Source organism: Kryptolebias marmoratus, linkage group LG15 (genome assembly GCF_001649575.2).
Source record: "Kryptolebias marmoratus isolate JLee-2015 linkage group LG15, ASM164957v2, whole genome shotgun sequence".
In the NCBI taxonomy this organism is placed as follows: Eukaryota; Metazoa; Chordata; class Actinopteri; order Cyprinodontiformes; family Rivulidae; genus Kryptolebias; species Kryptolebias marmoratus.
In genome coordinates, this window is record NC_051444.1 from 11829163 (window position 1) to 11852984 (window position 23822).

General features: G+C 38.1%; 4 protein-coding genes across 6 annotated transcripts in view; 2 read left to right on the forward strand and 2 right to left on the reverse strand.

Moving 5' to 3' along the window:
• LOC108237374 (intersectin-2-like) overlaps positions 1-616 on the reverse strand; it is a 29339-nt gene extending 28723 nt beyond the window's left edge. Inside the window, exon 1 of one of the 2 annotated variants that reach the window (XM_037980033.1) lies at positions 405-616. The gene's annotated coding sequence lies outside the window, so the exon portion shown is untranslated. Of the gene's footprint in view, positions 1-370 lie in introns of both variants that reach the window. The other variant, XM_017418746.3, reaches the window with a different exon arrangement.
• A 1294-nt stretch (positions 617-1910) lies between these two features.
• gcfc2 (GC-rich sequence DNA-binding factor 2) lies at positions 1911-8884 on the forward strand. Of its 2 annotated transcripts, none has more exons than XM_017418646.3 (18): positions 1911-2299; positions 2506-2601; positions 2810-3001; positions 3124-3360; positions 3526-3626; positions 3847-3989; positions 4563-4746; positions 5089-5212; positions 5321-5372; positions 5525-5616; positions 5923-6122; positions 6217-6361; positions 7072-7193; positions 7358-7434; positions 7701-7767; positions 7871-8020; positions 8155-8291; positions 8553-8884. In XM_017418646.3, exons 1-18 carry the CDS (start codon positions 1981-1983, stop codon positions 8578-8580), a joined length of 2466 nt encoding a protein of 821 aa, XP_017274135.1. In that variant the 5' UTR covers positions 1911-1980; the 3' UTR covers positions 8581-8884. The 2 variants fall into 2 exon arrangements, with proteins under 2 accessions (XP_017274135.1, XP_017274134.1); XM_017418645.3 differs by having other exon boundaries at positions 1912-2299; positions 8570-8884.
• A 426-nt stretch (positions 8885-9310) lies between these two features.
• LOC108237302 (saccharopine dehydrogenase-like oxidoreductase) lies at positions 9311-17517 on the reverse strand. Its single transcript, XM_017418629.3, has 12 exons — positions 17174-17517; positions 14445-14557; positions 13518-13598; positions 12574-12703; positions 12423-12472; positions 12095-12225; positions 11864-11981; positions 11497-11616; positions 11306-11362; positions 11078-11189; positions 10891-10972; positions 9311-10498 (listed from the first exon to the last, which is right to left on the reverse strand). The coding sequence occupies exons 1-12, from the start codon at positions 17370-17372 to the stop codon at positions 10408-10410; spliced, it is 1284 nt and encodes a 427-aa protein (XP_017274118.1). The 5' UTR covers positions 17373-17517; the 3' UTR covers positions 9311-10407.
• Positions 17518-17708: 191 nt separating this feature from the next.
• Positions 17709-23217, forward strand: tfb2m (transcription factor B2, mitochondrial). The gene is made up of 10 exons (XM_017418657.3): positions 17709-17909; positions 18423-18749; positions 19827-20016; positions 20158-20249; positions 20342-20495; positions 20860-21008; positions 21287-21376; positions 21560-21616; positions 21706-21854; positions 22049-23217. The coding sequence occupies exons 2-10, from the start codon at positions 18489-18491 to the stop codon at positions 22236-22238; spliced, it is 1332 nt and encodes a 443-aa protein (XP_017274146.1). The 5' UTR covers positions 17709-17909; positions 18423-18488; the 3' UTR covers positions 22239-23217.
• The last annotated feature ends 605 nt before the right edge of the window (positions 23218-23822 follow it).

Here is a 23822-nt window from a genome sequence, read left to right on the forward strand (position 1 = left end):
CAGCCACCGAGACCTGCAACCTGTTCGACCAGTTTCAACCGAGAGGAATTTGGGAGACTTTCAGGCAAATCTGCCTTTTTGCGAGCTTTCCAACATGAGCCCGACCTCGAAGCAGAACCTGTGATTGACCCAAACCTCTCGGAGGTCCGTAAACCCACCACTTCATAACAACACAACACAGCTAGCTAACCGAACCACGGTCCCAGCTGGTTGTTATTGAGTTTAGCACTGTTTTTTGTTTTTGTTTCTCCTCTCATACTCCGAAATTAAAGTCAAAACCAAACGGGACAGTAAAAATCGTACCATAAAACGCGCGTAAAGCGTAAAAGTTAATCTCCAGAGGTTCGAACGGTGTCAACAATAAACTTACACTCGTGCTTAGATAAGCAGTCTGGCTTGCGTACCTCACACGGCCGGAAAAAAAAATAATAAAATAAACCAAACTTCTGAGCTTCCAGATACGATCATCCACGACTTCTGGGCGGCTCTGCGTCTGCTCAGCGTCCGCGGAGGGTCGCGGTTTTCCGGAGAAAGACGCCGGGGAACCTGTTGCTGACAGCTCGGAGCGTCACACCGACAACAACATGGCTGACGATCACCGGGAGGCTGAGCCGCGGGGCTCTGTTAACGTCCGACCGGCCGCGGTGGGAGGAGGCAGGCTGGGGAGGGAGGGACCACGGAGGACAGAGGGGGGTGGGGGGACGGAGGGGGACAACAGGGGACAGGCGAACCCCATGAAGACAAGACACAGAAAGGACAGCCGGACGCACTAAGCTGCACTGGTTTTAATAGAGCCTGAGTTACAGCTGGAGCTCAACCACTTCCTGTTTGGTACAGGCCCCATAAAATTAGGGCCCCACATTTCACCTGACAATAAATAAATAAATAGTGTCCACTGTGAAGAACTCTATTGAGGGCAAACTTGAAACAAAGGAATGTAAGTGTAAGTCATAGGAAGAGGCGACAATAAAGTGAGGCCCAAAACAGACAAGATCCACAGTGACTTCTGCACGGCTGCACAAAATGTCTTAAGAAAAAAGTTCAAAATGCAAACAAATAATTATAATAAGATTAATGACCTAAACTCAACAGGGTTTGAAATTGTGTAACTTTTCATCATCGCTGGTGAACAAGACTCCCAGAAACTTGAACTCATTCACCTGTGTGAAATTTGTTGCAAGTAATTAGGAGTATAGAGAAACTAAGTAGATGCAAACATGTTTGCAGATTTTATTCCCTGTTCTGTCCTCAAACAGATTAAAATCTGGATTTCTAAACCAAAGTTGCCCACAGAAAGTGAGTCTTTTTCACATTGTGAACCTAGTAAAAATGTAAAATGTGCTCAGCCTATATAAATGCAGAACAATCACCATTTGGTGTTTAATTAGGACCATAAACTCTTAACAGTCAACTTCGTTTTCCTGAATTGTAATTTTCAATTATCTATACTGCATTGTTTGTAAATATTTGCACTGCAAAGTGCTGTGAAAATCAATGGCAAAATCTAGAAATCTGAGTCTAGAAAACTCTGGATATTGAACTGAGAAATATGTAAATAAATTAGCAGCTGATACACTTAACCTTTAGTATACCCGAATGAATGTCAAAATGAAAGGCATAGACATTAAAAAAATAAAATGAAATGAAATATAACTACTAACATGGATAAACACAAGACTGTACCACAAAATAGCGAAGCAACTACAAAAACACTAAATAGCTGATGCAAAATAAACAACAAAATCAAAAATACATAAATAATTTTAGAGAAACAAAGTAATAATAATAGTTTGAAAAATCCTTGCTTTTATGCAGAAATTACAAGTCAAACTACACTAATTTGAACAAAAAGGACAAACACATTTTTACTACATTATCCATGGTGCTTTGCGGCTGCTTTGCGACAGTTTACGGCGTTTTCCGACATGACGTACCGCGGTTTGTTTCCGCTTCTCAATCCTGTTCGCTGAAGAGAGAAAAATGTTCAACAAGAAACCTCGGAAAAACTTTCGGCAGAGAAAAAAGAGCTCCAGCGACGATGAGAACAAAGAGACGAACAGCGGAGAAGGAGGTGAAAACGAGAAAGCCCCGGCAGCGATAAACAAGCCTCCTAAAACGGCTCCGGGCCGCGGCATCTCCTGCTGCTCCAAGCGGGAGGCGACGCCTCCGAAACCGGACAGCAGCGACGAAGAAGTCGGAGGATCGACGCTGGAAGTGGCGGAAGAAAGAAGAGAGAAGGAGAATTTTGGGACAAGGAAAGCAAAAAACGCGGTCCTCAGTTTCTCTTACGACAAAGAAGGTAGTACACCTGGGGCTTTGAAGTTAATATTTTTTATTGCTGTGATTTGATCATTTATTTATCTCTTGCATCTGTGTGTTAGCTGCCCAAGGGACCCAGATAGAAGTGTACTCTATTTTACAAGATCTGGAAATAAACATAGACTCAGGCTCATGGTATATATACAATCCGCAGAGGGTAATATTTACATCCTTTTGCTGTCACAGTTGAAGAGTCAACTTTTAAGCTGAAGAGGTCCTCTGATAAAGCAGTGCTGTTTCAAGTCAGGAAGAAAGAGGCTCCATCTGCAAAACCCAGAAAAGGTTGGTTCATCAGGTCTTCCTGTTAAACTGTTTCATTTTGTATTATAACTGAAGCAGGACTTTGAAGAAATAAGTCAGATCTATCTATCTATCTATCTATCTATCTATCATGTCAAGCAGCTCATTAGAATAACACAAATTTCACAACACAGCAGAACAACAAAAACATGATGACAACTACTTCTTCTGTATCTTTACTGTCTTCCAGCCCCAGGTGGTGTTGGTGTCCCATCATCCAGTTCTCCCAGGCACAGCATTGAAGCTTCACCACGTTCATCTCATAATGATGATGATGAGGTTGATGATTACAGCAGTAACAATGATGACAGTGATGACGATGATGCCAGATCTCAGTCACTTAACTCAGACTCTGACTCCAGCCACTCTTCTGTCAAACAAAGTACGTGTTCTATATGTAGTGTTGAAGAAGTGACAGAGTTTTTGTGTATGTATAATTGGATTTTGAGTGCGTAAAGTAAGATGTGTGTTAATCCATATTCATATTCATTTTACCCTCCACAGCAGTTATACCTAACGCTGAGGAGATTGATGTGGCCAGGAGGCAGCGTCGTGCTGCTCGAGCCCAGAAAGAGTTCATTCCTCTGAGCAGAGATGGCCGAAGCTCGGCTGGCAGCACCCCAAGTCACTATAGCAGAGATGACGAAGACGATGATGATGATGAGCAAGATGATCATGAGAGAAGAATTGAGTTCGCTCCACGAATGAAGAGCATCAGGGAGAGGATTGCAGAAAAACTAGGTATGAGTATAGATAAGTTGATAAAAATACTTTTTTATTTTATTTCTTCAGACATAACAATCTTCTCATATTTGATCTGTGTGAATCATTCTGTTTTCTTTTTAGCATGGAGATTTTGTAAACTGTGGATATAACATTATCTTATCTTTTGTTTGTGTGAATCAGGAGGAAGTGATGGCAGTTTCTCAAGCTCTGGTGGGGAGGAGCAGGAGCTTTGGGAGCAGACTCAAATTGACAAAGGAGTCAAGAGACAACCAGGAGAGCAGGTAGGAAGGCTTACTAAACATCAAGATCTTTTATTTATATTTTTTAATAATTTTTAATGTTTTTGTCGTGGATTGTCTCCTTTTTGTCTGGTGTGATTCTTCACCTTCTTTCAATGGCTTTAAATTTGGCCATTGCATATTCATTTATTTTTCCGAAAGCCCTTTGCCAGTGTAGCTTCTCTCTCCTTATTTAAATATTCTTTTTGTTTTTTCTCACCAGAGTCCATCTGGCAGTGAGGCCAGCAGCTGCAGCAGCAGCAGGCGAGCCAGAGAAAAGCACAAGAAGAGATCAACAGGGCTCAAAGTCCCAAAGACTCCCCCTCCCATTTCTGTCTCAATGATTAAGAGAAGGATCACTGGAAAGTTAGTATCTTGCATTTGGACCACAGAATAAAAATTTTAAAATATCATGCAAAAACCTTGAAACGCAGTGATACTCCGGCAAGTCCATTGAACATTTAATTATGAGCCGTAAAGATACAATATTAACATTTTGATCTAATAAATCATTTGTGTAATTGCATTTATCAAGACATATCTAAAATCTAAAAATCTGATATCTAAAATGCAGTTATCATAGAAAATAACATTTAAAGCAGGAACAGTGATATTCAAGATGTTTTGAAATAACTGGTCAGAGTTTATGCATCAACATTTATGCATCAAACCAGTTGAATTGTTTTGTAGGTATCTTATAAAGCACATTTTTGCAACTAATGCACAGCAACTAAAATGAAAATTACATTCCAGAAAGTCATTGCTGTCAGCTCATCTGTGACTGTTGAAAAGCTTGCCATAGAACTACTGATAAACATAGCAGTAATGGTATAAAAAAAAAAATTAAAGAACAAAAATACATTCATGTTTATATTAACCATTGCATGTTTTTAAACTTCAATGCCAAATTTTATTCTTGCCTTTTGCGTTTCTGCCTAGACTGGACTCCCTGAAGGAGGTGCACAGAGCGCGACAGGCAGAGCTGAGGAGAATGGAGGGAGACGTCGAGAACGCTAAATCCTCCTTGGAGCTGCTGGAGGAAGGTTCCTCAGAGAGTCAGCTCAAGTTTTACAGGACCATGACCCTTTACGTCCACAACCTGGTGGAATGTCTGCGGGAGAAGGTCTGATTTTAATCAGCTGTCTCAATTCATTTCCTGTTACCTAACCTATCATGTGAAAGCATTCAAGTAAAATAATTATTCAAGATACTGATAAAACCTGACACCAGTCCAAAATAAATACACAAAGGACAGAAGGTTTGTAATGGAAAACTCCACAGACCAATTTACTAATTAATGTTTTAAATTCCAGAGACTCTTCAAGTTGTCTGTATATAAAGTTTTATTGTTTGTACTTAAATATGTTTCATTACATGAGAATTAATTGTATGTTTTTGACTTCTAAACTACAGTTTATCCATGTTTATTTAGAAATATTGATAAAAAAATCGTTGTTGTTTTCAGATTGTCGAAATCAATTCTTTGGAACTGGAGTTGCACACCCTGCTGTCCGACCAGACGGAGGCACTGTTGGCTCAGAGACAAAAGGGGATCCAGGAGCGGGCTGAGAGCCTGCAGCAACTCAGCTGTGAGTGGCGTCTTTGTGTTCCTGCGTATTACAAATAACACTACAGTTTGCATCAGGGAATAATCTCTGGTTTGGAAACGTTTACATTAACTGGATGTTCCTTTGCAGATAACACGGATGAGCAGAACGGCAGCTCAGCCAAGGAAGAAAACACGTGGAGGTGAGTGCAATAAAAATGTATTTCCAGTTCAAATATTTGTTTTTCATCAGTTTGTTGCTGTTTTACATTGTAATAAACGTATTCTGTAAGGGCTGTGAATCTGAAGTTACAGACTGATTAAAGATTTGTTAATTTGTTAATGTAAATTACAGCACAGCTGACCTTAATGCAGAGGAAGACTTGGAGTTACATAAAGACACACAACCCACTCCAGAAGAGGAGGAGCAGATGCAGAAAAGAATAGGTATGGTGGAATTAAACCTGTTATTTTACTGTGTCTTAGAGCCTCAGCTTACAGGTTTTATTTTGTTGATGCATCACACTTTAATGTGTGTTAAAAATGCAGTTTGTTCTGCTACAAACTTTAACCTTAAGTAACTTATGTATTTTAGATGAGAAGTAGTATAAGCCTTTTGATATTTTACAATTCTAGTTGCTCGTATTTGTTGTTTTTGGCTTTCATTGTGCAACTAAGTAAATGAACGAATACACTAGGCTGTGAGAGCTCTTGCTGACTTGTCTCACTTTCAGTCCTCTGCTGTGTCATTAGCTGATATCCAGTTGCGGTCCCAGGCGGTGTTTTCTGATGTCCAAGACGACTTCTGCGACGTAAAGAAGATTCTGTCTCGGTTTGAAGAATGGAGACGATCCTTCTCGGAGTCCTACCACAATGCCTACATCTCTCTGTGTCTGCCCAAGTTGCTGAACCCCATCATTAGACATCAGCTGCTGGCATGGAACCCTTTAAAAGTAAAAGTTAAAAAAATATACATGTGAATATTCAGAAACCCTAAGGCTTCTTTAAACACAGCTTGTTTATGTTGTGTATGTGTTTGTGTCTCAGGACGTCAGTGGAGACTTTGAAAACCTCCCGTGGTTCACAGCAGTGGAGACATTTTGTCACGGCCACGACCACGAGGAGCTCGAGCACACAGACAGGCAGACGCTCTCTAATGTCATCGAAAAATCCCTCCTCCCCAAAATAACCGGTAACGTCCTGTCTCTTTCTACCACACATGCTTTGACTTTCACCTGATCTTGGCCACACAAATTAAATTAAAACATGCAGTAGATGAGAGCGTCAAAGAATAATAAGGGCTGATTGAAGCTGTAAGTTACAGAACAGAAACAATCAACAGATAATCTTTTAAGTGGGCTGCTTTAATAAAAAAAGGACAAATTACAGTGTAGTCTTAGCTTTTAGCTTTTTATTTTCAAGTTATGGTACGCTGGCTCTGAAATTACCAGATGAGGATGTTTCAGCAGGCAGATAATCACTGAACTGCTTCTTTATAATCTGTTTCAGTTTAGGAATGCAAAACATTTTATATCAGAGAATTTAGGATTTTACTTTGTTTTTCTCTGCCTGCTTGAGAAACATGATATTTGAATGTTTCTTCTGCTTGCTATCTGTTCATCTTTAACCAATTTTTTCTGCACACTGCTGTTCACCTAATATATAATGGTGTGCTGTCAAAATGAAGCCACAGATGTTACCTCTTTAAGGAAGATGCTCAACATTTGCTTTAAAAAGCTCATACAAACTAAATTAACTTTACAAGTGGGATATAATACGAGTGGTTTTGTGATTAAAATTCAACCGTTTGACATATATGTATTAAGCATTAGTGTTCTTAAATCATCTTTTGCAAGTGCTATTTTAAACTACAATTGAGTCACCTTGTGTGTGTTTGTGTAGCCTTTGTGGAGCTGGTGTGGGACCCCATGTCCCACCAACAGTCGGCCTGCCTGTCTGGTGTTTGTCACAGACTGAAGGAGGATTACTCCATCTTTGAGGGAGAGCAGAGCAAACCAGTCAAGGTAAAGGCAACATGATAATCACGCTGACTGTGAGCAGTTTGTCTGCTGCAGCTTCTAATTGCTTAAATTTTGAGGTACATGAATGCCATATGTGTAAACGGGATAAAACATTGTTGTAGATTGTAGCATAAGTTGTATTTCCGGTGTGGATTTGTCTCATACAGGGCTTAATTGAGGCTGTGGTCAGCAGGCTGAGGAGCTGTGTAGATGAAGACGTTTTTATCCCCCTGTATCCCAAAAAGTCAGTATACTTATATGCCCATTAAATGTTAGGTGAATACTTGAATGTCTCTCTGTAAAAGCATTTATTTTTGTTTCTGTCATCTTTGAAGATTCATACCCACGTAAATTACATCCTCTTCTTCTTTTGTACAATTATTATATTGTCTCTCTTCCCTAATTGGAGGTGATTGGTTATTGATAAGTGACTTAGATATTTTTGTAGATTTGAGATCAACCTTCTGTTATGATCTGAATCTTATTAACACCGTTTGCTTGTCTGTCAAGGTTTTTAGATGACAGATCATCTCCTCAGCGTCGCTTCAGAGATGAGCAGTTCTGGACAGCTGTAAAAGTACTGCCTAAAAAGAAATTACCTCAACTTGTTCATGTCTTTGCAATAATATAAATAAAGTGAACCTGTCTTTTTAATCCGGGTCGTATTGTGTTTCTGATAGCTACTAGATAACATGGCAAAGTGGGATCAGCTGCTTCCTGACTCTGTTTTAAAAGAGTTAATGTTGGACAAACTTCTGAATCGATACCTGATGATTACCTTGAGTAGCCAAACCCTGTCCAGCAGCAGTGCTGCCTCCGCATGCAAAAAGGTATTTAAAATAGTCCTTGGAAATGTAGAATTGATGTATTATTGGTGTAATCTGTAATGTTTGATCTTAATAACCCGTATTATTCTGGTCATCAGTTTCTTTGTTAGTGAAACTGCACTTCTTCCTCTCTCCAGATTGCAGATTGTGTTCCTCTTTCTTGGTTCAAAGACGAGAGCGTTTGTTTGCCCCAGATGCAGAATTTCAGAAACTACGTAGTTCAGAAAGTACACAGCATCTGCAAACAGCAGCCTCCTGGAGATCCAAACACCAAGTAATGAAACCACACACGTTTCTGTAAAAACAAAGATTTTAGGATGGATGTCAAATCAGCTCACTTGCTGAGAAATGAAAAAAAGACTTAAATTATTATTTCCACCAAATAATAAGATCAATATTTATGTCTTGATTTAAAATAAAAACTACCCACTTACATAGCTGTTGTATTCACCTGATACGTTTTTATAGACAAGCAGCAGTGACTTTAAATCACATTAAATAAATTAATTTGATTAATTTCTTTACATTAAATTAGGTACGTTTCCTCTGCAGGTCTGCTGTGACTGAAGAACTGAAGGTTCTGAGTAGAATCAGGTGCTACGACTCAATCGTGGCTATAACGGAGAAATATCGCTATGAGGACGTCGTCTACTCTCACCAGCTGCTTAACCAAGAGACTGTTTGAACAAGAAACGCAGAAGGAGTAAAAGGATCAACCTGAACGGATTCATGTGTAAGAGGGAGAACAAAAACAGTTTTCTTGTTTAGATTTAATGTGCAAGTAAAACAGTTCACAATTTTAGTCGTAATTTCTTTGCCGTCCTGTATAAATGAGTATATTTTTATGAATAAAGTTTTTCATTGAGATTTTGTGGTTATTCAGTTTAGTTTCACTTTAAAGTAGAATACAAAATAAAGAATTTGGCATTATAAAGCAGAAGCTGTCTCTAAACAACAAATACAACATTAATTTTGTTCTGAAGCAACAGATTTCAAGGCCTGAAGGGATTTTCATATTTTATAGCCTCATGTTGATAGTTTTTTTTCCTTTTATAGCCATCATTATCCTGGCTGGGTGACAGAGGCTTTTGAGTTTAAAGTTAGTGAATGAGCTTTTATTTTTTTTTTTTAATTTACAGGCACCAAAACCCTAAAATGTCTACAAAATCCCAAAGTTACCTGTTGATCATATGGCAAGCTGAGCATTGTAAAATTAATTTTACTGTACAACCTTGGAGAAGCCAAATTAAACCTGGAGAGGAAATGTATATGAAAAAAAGACCATACATTAAATCCTTTGCAGACTTTGCGTTTATTTAAGGCAGACACAAAGCTAGAAACACCAAAACTCAAAACTTTCACAAAATGCTTCAACAGGAACAACAGGTCAGGATTGAAATCAGCTGTACGTGAAACTATTCTGGTCCTTAATGCTTAAAGTTTAACCTACGAACTAAACACCGTGACTAAAGAGATGTTGACCGTCCTTATAGTGCAAAAGCAACAGCAAGCGTTTTAAAACAGATTCAAAAGAAAAATGATGAACTTTCCAAAGTGTTTTTAATAAAATAAACTTGAATGTGAACAGGAGCAGATTGATTTACTCCACTGAACTGGAACAAACATTTAAAGGGTGCCAAGATTTTTTCCCCTCAAAGTCACATCTGATCGTAATAATAGGCATGTTTTTTTTTTTTAAGTTTGAGCTGTTAATGGTGCTTAAATCACTCACTGTACTTCAATAAAGCCTAAGTCTGAACAGAGACTGGGAGTGAGATGAAACGTGAAGTTTCCTCAAATCCAAACGTTCTGCCTCCAACCTGGATGGAACAAAATGACCACGTTCCCCTCAAACAGAATACAGAAAACTTTAAGAAAAGAATGGAAGCTTGTATAGTATGAGAGTTTTGATTTGTTGAAAACTAATGCTCTTTCTGCATTGTGTGTGTTAGTGCACAGAGAAAAGACCGACTTGTTTTTAAAACAATCTTATAAACATTTGAGTACCAAAACGGTTCTTTCTGTATTGTTTCACTTAAATTATGCCCGTGTTCAGACACATGAAGTGAACCAAATCTTGTTGAGTTTTTGTTTTTGGTTATTAGCAATAATTATGTTAGTGGACGATGACCATGCAAAACCTAACGGTCGTTTTATTGTTCTTATCCAGGAAACTCCACGACAGTCATGCTTTGTTTTACGTTTGCAGTCGGGAAGGTTTCTCTCCAAATCAAAGATTTAAATTCTGAAAACGTCACCAAAAACTAATTTCTGACTTCAGTGTGGCTCTGTATATCAAATATGTCTCCTTTAAAACTTCCCATTTGTTATGTGTAGTAATTAGTGCTCACAAAAACTTGGAATACAGCAGCAGGAAGGGGACAAACTTCTTAGATGACGGAAAACTGGATGCCGTGTTTATTGAGGCGGTCGATGAGTGTGGTTTTTGCAAAAGCACCTCCTGGAGTGTACACTCCTCCCCTAGAAAACAGATAAAGACAAAAAAAAAGAGAAGTAAATTAAAGTCAAAGTTGTTTTCAAACTTAAGTCTCAAATATTTCATCAGCTGGTGAATGAAAATGATTTATTTGGGTTGTTTTACATTTATATACCAATATAAACACTTCAACAAATGCACAGGTTAAAACCCAATGAATTTTCTTATTCCAAAAGGTTTATTTCTTTGGCAAAATTTTATGTAGCAGTGGAAAAAAGGATAAACCCTTTATGTTATGGTGCAGATTCTGACTGCTAATCAAGTAGAAGTGTTCAAATTAACCAACAAGGGATTTATGACCAATCAGATTAAATAGCATATTTGAGTGCGATTCCATCTTTGGGTCACAAAGTAGATCTGGACTGTGAGAACTCACTTCTTGGGCAAAGCTGCAGGTTCGTTGAGAATCGTCAGCGCGGCCTGAACCATGGCGATGGGCGTGGCCACGTAACCAACCTCTGAATGATGACAAAGAGAAGATTTAATGATTAACACGCTAAAGAACAGGTTAGTGATCTTAGCATTAAACTTTGTGGTAACGTTAAAACTTTAATTTAATCTACCTGGTCCCTGAACCACTGTGCGGATCTTGGCGTTGGGTTTGCCCTGGGAGGGGTCCTGGTCCTCTGTGTAGCCCTCACCATAGATGGAGAACCGGAAGGACGAAGCCTCCATCTAGCAGACAAAGCAACACAAAACAGAACAAATGATTAGAAAACAAGTTTTGTTTTTATACATTTCTATATGTAATTCTAATTTTTTATTTTATTTTTATCCTGTCATTATTTCACCTGTTTTCTGGTCGGTCCAGCCTTCGAGAAGAAGCCAAAGGAGAAGAACTCTGGGTACTGAACAAAGACACAAATGAGCATCAAACTGTTTCAAAACGCACTGGATGTGTGCGTCCTGTACTGAAGAACGTGTGGTCACAGCCAGTAGCCAAAACACTTTATATCTGGTGCATTGTTTACTCTTTGTTTACCTTGGTGAGCAGGCTGCGTCCAAAGCTGAACTTGACCAAGAACCAGAACATCATGCCAGCAAATATCAACTTGAAAATGTTTCCAAGACCTCCAACTCCAGCATATGCTCCATACTGGACCTGGGATTAAAATTAACAGGAGGTAAAAAAAAAAAAACCAAAAACATGCTGCATTCATGCTACCAGCATCTGACAAACAAATCTGCTGAAGAAAAAAAAAAAAGGATTTGATCCTAAATTCCTTAAGAAATCATTGAATATTGAAACTGAATGGTTCTTATTTGACCATCAGAAGTCACACACTATCAAAGCATTTCGTCCAGAAGAAACTAATGCATTTCTCTTAATTACTAATCCCAACACTAACCGGTGTGGCCTGATGTTCTTCTGTCAGGAAGCGTTGTGTTCTTTTTACAACAGCGGGATCAGAACCAATGAAGGGTACAGCATACTGCTGGATCTCATTACTGTAGAACAGCGCTCCTCTACAAACACACACGGAAAAATTTAAAACATTTGTTAAAAGTACACTCATCCCCATATGTGTACTTTAACATATTTTTTTTTGAGGTGGTCATTTTGAGTTTGCTCTCTGTACCTGCGTTTCAACTTTGGGCCAACAACGGGGAGAGGTTTGTGATTAAACTTCCTCCGAAGACTTGGGAGCTTCTGGCGGTCAGACAAACCGTAGATGGCTGACTGCCACGTGCCGTCGTGAATACATCCACCCTGACAAACACACAGAAGAACAGAGGCCGTGAATAATAGGACAAAGAATGCATGTGATATGAAGAAAAAAAAAAAAAAAAAGATGTGTAAATACTAATGACTGCAAAGACAAGAAGAGGAACACAGGTAAATGTGTGGGAGATCAGGAATTAAAAGCCGTTTTAGTTAATGAACCTATGAGTAATGTAGTAACAGACCTCAGATCCTGAGTTGACGGTCAGGAAGCTCTCCACAGAAGTTAGGGTACCTGCAGACAAACACACAACAGTTTGAAAAATAAAACTTCTTGCAAAGGTGCGTCTTTGAGCTCCAACTTTGGACATGAACGTAGACTGAATGTGTGCAGACCTTTGAACTGGTCCCTGGTGTAGAGGACTCCCATGTCTGCAGGAATGGAGTCGAACCCACAGCTCCCGATGATAAAGATTCCTTTCTCAGCTGCCTGGCTGTTGTAGTTCAGCTGCATGCTCTCCAGAAACTATACATACAGAAACATACACACACGTGTGTATATGAAGAAATGAGACATACTTTCCTGCTAGAAATTTACCATTTTATATTGAATAAAATTCAGATTTTGTTTTTTTCCCCTAAAAGAAAATTCTATCATTTTTTTGGCATAAACTCAGAGCAGAATTTTTAAAAATTAAGATCTGATGAAATATTAAAATAAAAAACTGATCGCAGATGAAAAAACAAAACAAAAAACTTGCTACAGCTTCAATTTTAAAAACTAGATGGAGTTTAGATGAGACAACAGCTTAGAACATCCTGTTGTCCTAAGGTGACAAAAAAAACAAAACAAGGAACTAGTTTGTTTCTTTCACAGAACTTTTTAGGAATCAAAACTGTACCAAAACACCCACTGACCCGGTTGTGTTTCAGTTTATGTTGCACACAAACCAGTATGTGGCAGCAGCTGCTGGCATGTGGCCAAGTTGGAGATGAATTTGTTTAAATGGATACAGCATGAAACACAGCGTGACTCCGATTTAATCCAAACACAGAGTTTCAAAGCTGAATTCCAGGACCTCTGAAGGAAAACATTCATGCAATGTCCACCGACAGTAAGCAGGCCTTACTTATAGATTTAATTTAAGTCAGACGTGTCATCCTAAATGAATGAAGTACCACTTTCAGCTTGCATGTTATTTATTTAAGATGCTTTAAAACTGAGTTCCGAGGTGATAAAATGATCACTGTAGCTCAAACCAACATGCATGTTGAAATGAAAAATAATCTTCCCCGTTATAAATGACATTAGATAATACATCTCCCAGCGCTGTAGATACCTGCGGTTCTCCACTGATGTCGATATGATGAGCTCCGTTCTCCACGCAGGCTTTGACCACTGGCTCACCGTAGAATCTGTACTATAAAAGAAAAAAGATACAAAAACACAAATTAGTTCAAACTTCTACCTTTTTAAACTTTTATTCTAAAAAAATTTTAATTTTTGTCTGAGGGAGGGGGAAAAACTTACACATATTTTGATAAATACCCAATAAATTTAATCCTCACTCCTATTTAGATAGAAAATTGAATAAGACAAATTGTTATATGAAGCAGGTTGTCTTTCTGTTTTAAAACGTTTGGAGTTTATTTAATCATATCTGCTCATTGACTACCGTAGTGTAGTTCATGTGTAGCCTTTTAAAGTAACAGTATCTGGCTGCTTTTCTGTACACCTTCATACCAAATTTTACTACACAAACGTAAGCTGCAGAGTAAGTTATATTCTTAATAAACACCACTAACAGAGCTTATATCCTAAGATAAACATGACTCTGATGTGTTTTTCCTCACTCCAGGAATAAAGGAACTTTTTTGCATATCAGAAAAGAAAGCAAAAGATTTTAAAAAATCAAAATCAAAGTGTGGTTTGTATTTTTTTGTTGTTGTTCCAGTTCCGTTTGAGCTTGAAACCAGCGGACAGAGTGCTGCTTTGTGAAAACAGAGGTCGTTACTGTAGAAGAAGAACTGCTGCTTTAAACGGACTCAGTTCTGACCTTTTTACAATACAACTTATTGTGAGATGTAGGTCAGTGTCTTTCATTGTCCGTGGAGGCTGCTGTGTGCATTTTTAAGACCACATGAGCAACAGAGAAGACAGAAGAAAAGGAAAAAAGTTTTTTTTTTAAAAACCCACCTGAAACAGAGTAAATTATGTGACAAATGCATAAATAAACAGACACATTTTGATGGGATCCTTTACTTACAGGCCCGACGCAGTTCAGAACAATCACAGCCTGCTTGCACATAGCTGCTAGGGAGTCGGGTTCTCCAACATCTGCGATGATCACATCCACCTGTGTTCTCAGCTCGGGTTTACCTGTCAACACACACACACACACACACACATATTAATACAGGTGCCCTACAAAATAAAGGCAGCAATAGGATCATCAGGTTTGCTTGTATTCCACATTAAAGCTTCAACATTTCACAAAATGTTGTTGCGACACATTTGTATAACTTTAATCTATGCATTACCTAGTAATTGTACACTCCTACTGATCATCTGAAGTCCAAATAAACATAAACAAATACATAAAGTGATAGAACAGTTCTTTAAATATTTTATATTTGCAGTTATACACTAAAGACAAAACATGCTCAACTATAAGCCTGTGGGGAACCAGAAAACCGAGTTCCAAACATGCTGTAGAAGAATTCAGTATTGAAGCTCCAAATTGACTTAGTGCCAGTTTTAAAATCAATAAAAGAGACACACAGGAAAACTAAACTAGTTACACCCCCTCCAACAAGATCAGAGCAGCATATATTTAGACGAATAATGATCACAATGTAAATGAAGGAGGAACAACCTGAGACCCCAGGTTCTGAATGAGTTGGATAAGGTTTTGTGGGACCTTGCAACAAACAATACAAGTTATTTTAAATATGTCCCTGGAACAATCTGAAGCTCCTCATAAGCAAAGGACACATTTTTGTTCCAGCGAGATAACTTCTGTGTTCAAAGTGTGACTGGCCTAAGTGACTTTGACAGGTTGTGGCTGCCATTTTGGATGGAGATTAAACCGTGAGCTGATATGTTCCACCAGCTGTTGTCCACTCCCTGAAGAGAACGCCGAACGGGGGGAGACAAGAGAATTACCATCTAATCCTCTGGAAACTTTTGTTACAAACATGACAACAAAACAGCTCCCTGATCTACATCTAGCAAAGGCCTCGCTTTTCCACGTTTAGAGCTGTAGAATGATGTGGCTTTCAGCTTATTAAGTGGCCTTTCAAATGTTTGCAATTTAAGTTCCTGTTGAAGTGAAAACTCAGCTAGTCACCTTCGTTTTTAGAATGATGTACGAATTTATATTATTATTTATAATTAGATAATTGTGCAAGTTTGTCAATCACTCAAGAAAATGGTAAAAGGTGACATGCTGGACTAAAGTAATAAAACTTAACTAATAAATGACAGTTGTTAATTTAATTCTCTGGACTATTTGAAGGAAACGGACATCACTCCTGTCAAAAACAAGCTGATTATTTAAAAAGTTTTGATAAATCTTTTACAGTGTGAGGAAGAGATATTAGTTGTTCAAAGCTTATAGTTTCAGCAAAGTATAAACTGCAGCAAACAGAAATGTGAACTGAATAAAAATGTTTGCTGCTGGCAAATCACAAGACCAAATTTATTTTTCCCCTCTAAATGTTAGCTTTTGTGTGACCAGGGAAAATCCCCACTGGAAAATAAATAAATAAAAATTCACCCACCAAGTTTCTGATCAGGTCAGGACAGCAGTGGTTGGAAAACAAATTCACATAAACTGCAATTACCGAAAATACCAACATTTCGTGTCACATAAAAAATGACTTAAGTAAAAAAAAAACAAAAAAAAAACAACCACATGCATTCCTCGCCATATTCTTTATGATATTTATAGCGTTTTAAATTTGCGTTGCTTTGCAGATTAATCTGTTTGTGGTGAACAGTGCTGTTTAAATCCAAGTCTACAAGCAAAACCAGCTAATAGGCAGAGCTTAGTGGATAACCACTAAACCTTAAGCAAATAATGAAAAAGATATGAATAATCTGGATGTTTACCTACAACTGCTTCATGAAAAAACACCTTACCATTAATTCTTCTGCAAATGAAGACATGTTGTCCATCATTTAATCAAAATCCATGACTTTAGTTGCAGTTGTCTTACCTCGGCATACAAGACAAACTTAATTTGTTTAATAGGTCATTCATAAATAAATATCTACAGCTTTTATATCCTACAGAGAAGAAATGCCACCCATCATTACAACAGAGATACTGTAACTAATCTGTATAAGGGGAGACTGCAACCTGTAACTTGGCAAAGATGAAGGGATTTAACATACAAATTAATAGCATTGTTGCCACAGTAATAAATATATTAAATGATCACAATAAGACAGTTACATGGGAAAGAAGCAAGTCATTCAGACATACACAATGACCCTTTCTGTCCAGAGCTGCAATTATATCATTTAGGAAAAGAGAGGAAGCAGAGCTCTGCTGTTTTCCTTTGCTGCATTTGAATAAGTGCTATTATAAACTAATAAACTTCTTCTGAGTTCATGGAGGAGTTAAAGGCGCGTCCAACTGGTTGCCCAAGCCTAACCGTCTTATTATCTTATCTTTTTGCCTTATTATCTCGAATCAAAATTAAGAAATCCCATGTCACTGCATTCGTGGCTTGATTAAAAGCTGCCAGACTTCATAAAGCACACAGGCCAGGGGTTAAAGTCGCGTCCAACTGGTTGTCCAACCCTAACAGGATTGTCTTATTATCTCGAACCAAAATTAGGCAATGCCATGTCACTGCATTCGTGGACCGATCGAATGCTGCTTAAAATTTTGTGATCAAATGCTTTAATTACATTAAAAACTATCCCCGCTGCAGCAGAAACAGCCAGTTTCAACATGCACAACTATGGGGTGGATCAGATACATACCGAGGACGCCAGCGGCTTGCTCCAGAACTTTTTCCAGCTTTTGCCTGCTCCTGCCCGCCACGGCCCACTTCATGTTCCCTTTGGGACCTTCGGATACCGTCCGGGCCACCTCCTCCACCACAAACTGGCCCGTGAATCCGGAGGCTCCGAAGATGACCAGGTGGTATGGCCTGTTGGAGGATGTTTCTATCCGCGCCATGGTACCAGCAGACACAGAGAGCAGGGAAAGCTTACTGGGAGACCTCCTTCCTGTCAGTGAGACTGTGACACACTGACCGAGCAGAGCAGACTGCGTCCGCTTTTAACAGCGCTGCTGTCTGCTTCCGTAGCAAAACGGTGCTAATGTGCTAACAGACGCTCACCATCATTGTTTTATTTTATTACATAAATATTTCAGTTTAACGAAAAAAATATTTCTGTAGTTAACATTTTGCAAGCTTTATGTTCTCCTAATAAACTGCGACTTATATCAAAACTCGTTTGCTTTTTTGTGTTCTTGTGCCAGCCTTGGACGTTAGCCAACTACTTCCTGTAGTTTTTTGTTCGTCGCCAGTTTTATGACGTCAATCGGATGCGCACCCAGGCACCACGAGATCTGCGAAACAATTTTGTAAGCAGAGGGTCAAGATGTGATGTGCTCAATGTCACTGGGTTATATAGTCATTTGCAGACACAGGAGCAGGATTTAACGACCCGATGCTGTTAGATCTGGAAATATACGACCATCTCTAGAGAGGTATGTTTGATATTCTTGTGATAAAATCGGTATTCTAGTGATAATCTAGTCGCTACATACCTTGCTAGCCCAGATATAACTACCAAGTTTAACATTGTCAGACTTTTTAACGTTTACGCAATAAATGATTTCAGGTTATTTTGTGTTTATTTGAACGCTGTTAAGCACAGTAATAGCACGGGAATTGGGAACATGGTATTAAAATCTTTATTTATTTATTTTTAGAAAAAGCACATTCTTCCAAATAGCAGCGTGTTAGCAGATTAGCAACGTGCTAACAGAAGCACCTGCAAAGCATGACCTAAAGCTATTTAGATAAAAGTATTGTACTGTTTTAAATGCAATTTTAAATTATTTACTTACCAAGCTAACATGCGAGAACACTATTTGAGAATTATTTATGTATTTATTTTAATTATAGTTTATATTATTGTAGTTATTGCCACAACCACGTGTGTTAATGTCAACACATATAACAGTTTTTTTTTCTTGTCTCCTTATTTCTTTTTGCAGGGAATCCTTTCAGAGGTACCTAAATCTCCACCCCCTTTCCCTCAGTAGATTGTCTGCTTGTCCACCATGTCCACCCAGATTTGTAGAGCAGTGGAGCTTATGCTGCGCTCTTCTTGCTGCCACACCATCAGAAGTAGCTACTGTTTGCCCAAAGCAGTGTTGGGCCCTGTGGGACGTGGTCCTGGGATCCCTGTACTTCACAGAAGATCTTTCAGCCTGGACTCTTTAGGTCCTAGTCAGCCCTCAATTGGTCCATGTTCCCAACAGCCTCGTGCAGAGAGAACGTCAGCACTGACACACAGAAATCTGTCTGCAGCAGCTGTACAGGTAACTTGTTTTTTCTCTTGGTTTTGCTTTTGAAAATACTTTTTTTAAAGGGATTTTTCAATACTTTTTCAAAGTGATATTATCAATGACCTGTTTTTGTGCTGTGCTTATTCTTAGTGGGCTGTATAATTATGCAATAATTTCTTTCTTTTAAGCAACATTGTAACATTGGCAAACACACTGGAACATACTCAGCTGTTTTAAATTATTGGTTAGTTTTCCAGTTCGTTTCTTTGTCTTTTCCTAAGGTTTTGTCTGTTCATATCCATACAGATTAACAGTGACAAAAGTGGCACTATTTTTTTGCTAGTTTAACAAGTTCTTGATCATCCAATATACTACTTACTATTTACCTTTTTAGCCAGGAGACACTGGGCTAAAGATTGACACAAGTTGTGACTTTCATACTACAGACTATAAGAAACGATTGACTTACTGCTCCCCCACAGTAATGATTTCTTTTTCCATATAACCTGTTACAGTTAATAGTTGTTTTTTTCTGTACACTTGTCTGATTATTCATGTTATCATGTGTTATTATTGACCTCCCCCAAGGAGGTATATGTTTTCCGTAGCGTTTGTTTGTTTAACTCAAAAATTTATGAATGGATTTTGATTAATTTTTAGGAAATGTTATGGTTGTCACAAAGAGCAAATAATTAAATTTTGGTGGTGATCGGGATCATGATCCGGGTTCTACAAGTTTTTATGCCCCTATGGATCAGTCCTATTATGACATAACAATGATAATGGCGGAGGTTTGCGCTCTCCAAATGCTTCTTGTTATTATTATTATTATTATTATTTTAAATAACTACCAAAGGCACCTTGCTAGGTGATAAATTATCCTTCACATCAAGCTAATTGTTGGTTTCAACAAAGTTTAGATTTTTCTAGCTGTTTTAATCACTTGATGTTGGATCTGTGTATTGATAATGCTTTTGAAAACTAAAACTAAACTAAACCTTTTGTGGATTTTTACAAAGTTTCTGTCCATCTTTAGAAAGATACGTATGTAGGTATGCTCGTCTTTTTGTAGATTGTTTTCACTGAGAATGTATAAATGTCTTTTGACAGGGTCAGTTTCGTCCTTTGTGCCGTTATGACTACCTGGACCTCGGGGAGTTGGAGGAGAATGTACGTCAGGCTCAGGCTTGTAAAAAATTCAGACACTTCATTGTGGATCCAGATCTGGCTAATGTGGTCGCACAGCATTTGGGACCTGATTTACAGGATGGTAAAACTGTTATCTTCGAATGTAACCCAGGTACGTTTCATTTGTTGTGTAACATTCATCCAGCTTTGGACAAACAAAGCATTTTTTTTTTTACAAAAGTTCAACAATGAATAATGTTTACAAGTATGTGTTTAATATCCTTGGCAATAAAATGTTGATATAATTTTTTAGGTCCGGGAGTGTTGACGAGAACACTATTAAATGCTGGTGCTCAAAGAGTTGTAGCTCTTGAGGGTGACCGATCCTTCTTACAAAATCTGCAGGTAGTCTAAATGCCTCAAAGCATCAAATAGTTTTGTAGCTATACACAGTAGTACATTATTTTCTTGTTTTAACATTTGTTTACATGTTGTAGGTGCTGGAAACACTACTTGATGGTCAGTTGGAAGTGGTTCACTGTAACTACTTTAACCTTGACCCCATCGGCGGTGGCTCTGTGAAACCTCCAACTATGTTCACTGACAAACTGTTCACCGACCTGGGAATTTCAGAGGCTGCTTGGAACGACGGTATAAGAGAACAAAACACAGAAACAGTCACGCAAACCAAATCCACAATGTTGCAGACTTTCTCCTATGAATGTGTATACACAATAATTTACTGAAAGCCTTTTTATCTTTTATTTGAGCCTTCCTGACTGTAAACAACCCCCACTCTTTTTTTTCTAAGAACATATTTTTGTGCCTCATAATGCTAAAAATCCTAAACTTGTGCATTCCAGCTTTCCCTTTTTAGATAGACCAAAGAAAGGAATTTAATCCATTCTTTTTCACACTGACACATTTTTCAGCAGTGATTTCTGTGTATTGCATTGTAGCGTGCCAGATTTAAAACTGTGTGTTTGTTAATGTTTTTATGTGTGCTTCTCTCCAGATATCCCAGTGAAGGTGGTGGGAATCTTGCCCCTGCGCAATAAGCGTGGCATTCTGCTGAAGATGATTTATTCTTTGTTTGAGCGACTGTCAGTTTACAGATATGGAAGAATAGAGCTAAACCTCTTTATAAGCGAGAAGGAATACAAGGTAAAAAACCAAAATCTGTTCTAATTTAAATAGTTTTGTGTTTTTGTGATGTAAAATAGATTCTATAAATGTTTTTTTATTTTATCTGGGCAGCTTTAAAACAACAAGTTCTGTAAGTTATTAGTTGCTATAGTTAAAGGTTTCTGTCATCTTCCCTTGAGTTGCTTTATTCATTTTTTTTACAGCAAAATCAAATAGTTGATGCTTAGGTAGAATGTGATAACTTGTATGAATCAGACACTTGTGTAAAATAATTAACCCAGTTATTTGTCCTTCAGAAAATGTTGTGTCGTCCTGGTGACATGGTAAACTACAGAGCCTTTGGTGTCCTCTGGCAGATGGCTTGTGATATTGAACTTCTGCACAAGGTACAGAATGAAGGAGAAAAAAAAACAGTATTCAAATCTATTAGAAATAGTTAGGGTTGACTTTGTTTGTAGGGGGAACTGTATCAGGTTTTATGATAGTTCCTGAAAGTGAATGTTTAGTATTTTACCTTCTTTGTTTCTACACATTTGTAACATAAAGTCAACCTCCTCATCTCTGCACAGGAACCCTGGGAGTCATTTGTGTCTTCAGGAAAAAAAGTGCCTAGTACTAAGGGCAAGGTAATTAAAAAGAGCAGGCTCCATGACAGCAGCGGAAACACAGTTTGTGTTTTTTAAGCATTATAACATCTCACTTTGTCCTCCCTCAGGTTGCAGATGATCACATGTGCCTGGTGCGGCTGCGTCCTCGGGCAGACCTGTTCTCTGCAGGCCTCACTCCCTCTAATGCTTCAACCCTGGTGATGATGATCAAACAGTGCTTGGTAAAGAGGAAGGTCAAGCTCATTGACAAGCTCAAGTAAGTGGTTGGGACAAAAGTAAACTGATGGGTCCGGAGCCCACTTGCTGCACACATGCTCCATCAAAGGGCTGTTCTTTGTTGAAGACGCACAAATCTATGCTAGCGTAAATCACAGGCTGTTTACATTAATGCCATCTCATCCTTTCCTCTCACCTGGCTTATTGTTCTTTTTGTGTGTGTTTTCTTTCTAGTCTCTGGTCTCCTGATAGTGGGAGTAATCTGTTATCGGAGTTGGGCTTGCCAGAGGACATACTTACAGGCCATGTGTACCCAGAGGACTATCTTAAACTGTTCCAGCTGATGGACAAGAGTCAGGAGTTCACACAAAGCTGGCTTTATGATGAGATCTTGGAAAACACACAAAGGGAGGGCTGGGCCTAAAGTACAAACAGGCCATGTGTAAAAGACTTAATGAACTTAAGCAAAATGCATGTACAAACGAATGTAAAAAGAAATGAAATGTGTAAAATAAAAGACTTTAAAATAATGCTATGTAATAAAACAAAGATGCATGCAAAATTATTTTAAATCATTTATGAAATTATCATAAATAGTTTTGTTACAGGAATGGTTTAAAATGTTCTGCTTTAAATGGGTTCTTAAACTTGGAGTTTTGAAAGTTTAGGTTCATTTTGGAAACCTACATTATGAAATGTATTACACCTTTTGTGTCACTTATTGCAAGTTGGGAAGAACAAGAATTACCTTAATGCCTCGATCAAGTGTGAATAAGTATAAAATGTGGCCCACCTTTCAGTGTACAAAGACTAGTTTCTTAAAGTAAACATCCTACATTTATCTTGTCTGAAGTAACCATTTATATTTAAATTTAAAGAGCTCAGAGATGCAGAGGTAATCTTTTCATTGTACAATATGAACTGCATTTTTTGTACAGCCTTGTGAAATGTCTCGTTTTATAAAAGCTGCATATTTACAAATTAATAAATCAGGATTTTTCCATGTGTGATGTGAAGGAAAAAACTATTTTAGTTTGTTGACACTGTATTGGTCTTTTTTTAGGGGGGTTCCATGTTTGTGCTAGACCAGTGGTGTCCAGTCCTGCATGCTTTAGTTGTTTCCCTTCTTTGACACACCTGATTTGAATGAATGGGTGATTAACAGGCGTCTGCAGAACTTGAAGACCTGCTGAAGAGCAGGAAACGTGCAGGATAGTGGCCCAGGATTGGACACCACTGCCCTAGAGTAATATGTCATTACCTTAATTGTATTCAGTGAAAATCTGGCAGTGTAAGGTTTTGCCTTTTGAGCATCTGCGTTTGGAATTATGCCTTTATTTGTTATAAAAAGCCTTTGATTTCAAGTAACATTTATTTAATAAACTACTGTATTTTACCAAGAAGTGTAGTTGGTAGATTTTTTGCTTTCAAGTCTGCCTCATTACCTGTGAAATGACCGGTAAGAGGTTCCAAAGAAAGACATTGACACTTGCAAATTGCTGTGGCTTCAAGTTTCTAAACACGCATGGAGAAAATACAGTTTAAGTGTTTAAAGTGATTCTTGTGTGCTCATCTTACCCATGAGGCCCTCAAATAAAAACAAAATGGCCTAATGCAAAAAGCATTTTATTTATTATTCTTGCTGTTTTAACAAGATATTTTGACTAAGCCATAGAAGAGAAAGTATTACAACATAACTGCTTGAATCTATTTTTATTTTCCTTCAGCTGTCTGGAGTAAGTCAGTTTGGCCTTTTCAAAACACAAAGTTGGGGTCCAGACCCCACTGTGGGTCATCATGAAACACCACTGGAGAGTCTTCAGATAAAATTCAGAAATCATATTAATATTAAAATGATTGATCAAGGCATATTTTCATCATAAATGTTAAAATAATAAATGCAGCAGTTATAAATTGTTCAAAAATAGCATTATAGTTAAGACTGTGTTGTGTAGTCAAGTTTGTCCACCTAAACTGTCAATATTTGGAGCCAGTCATAATAGCTGTC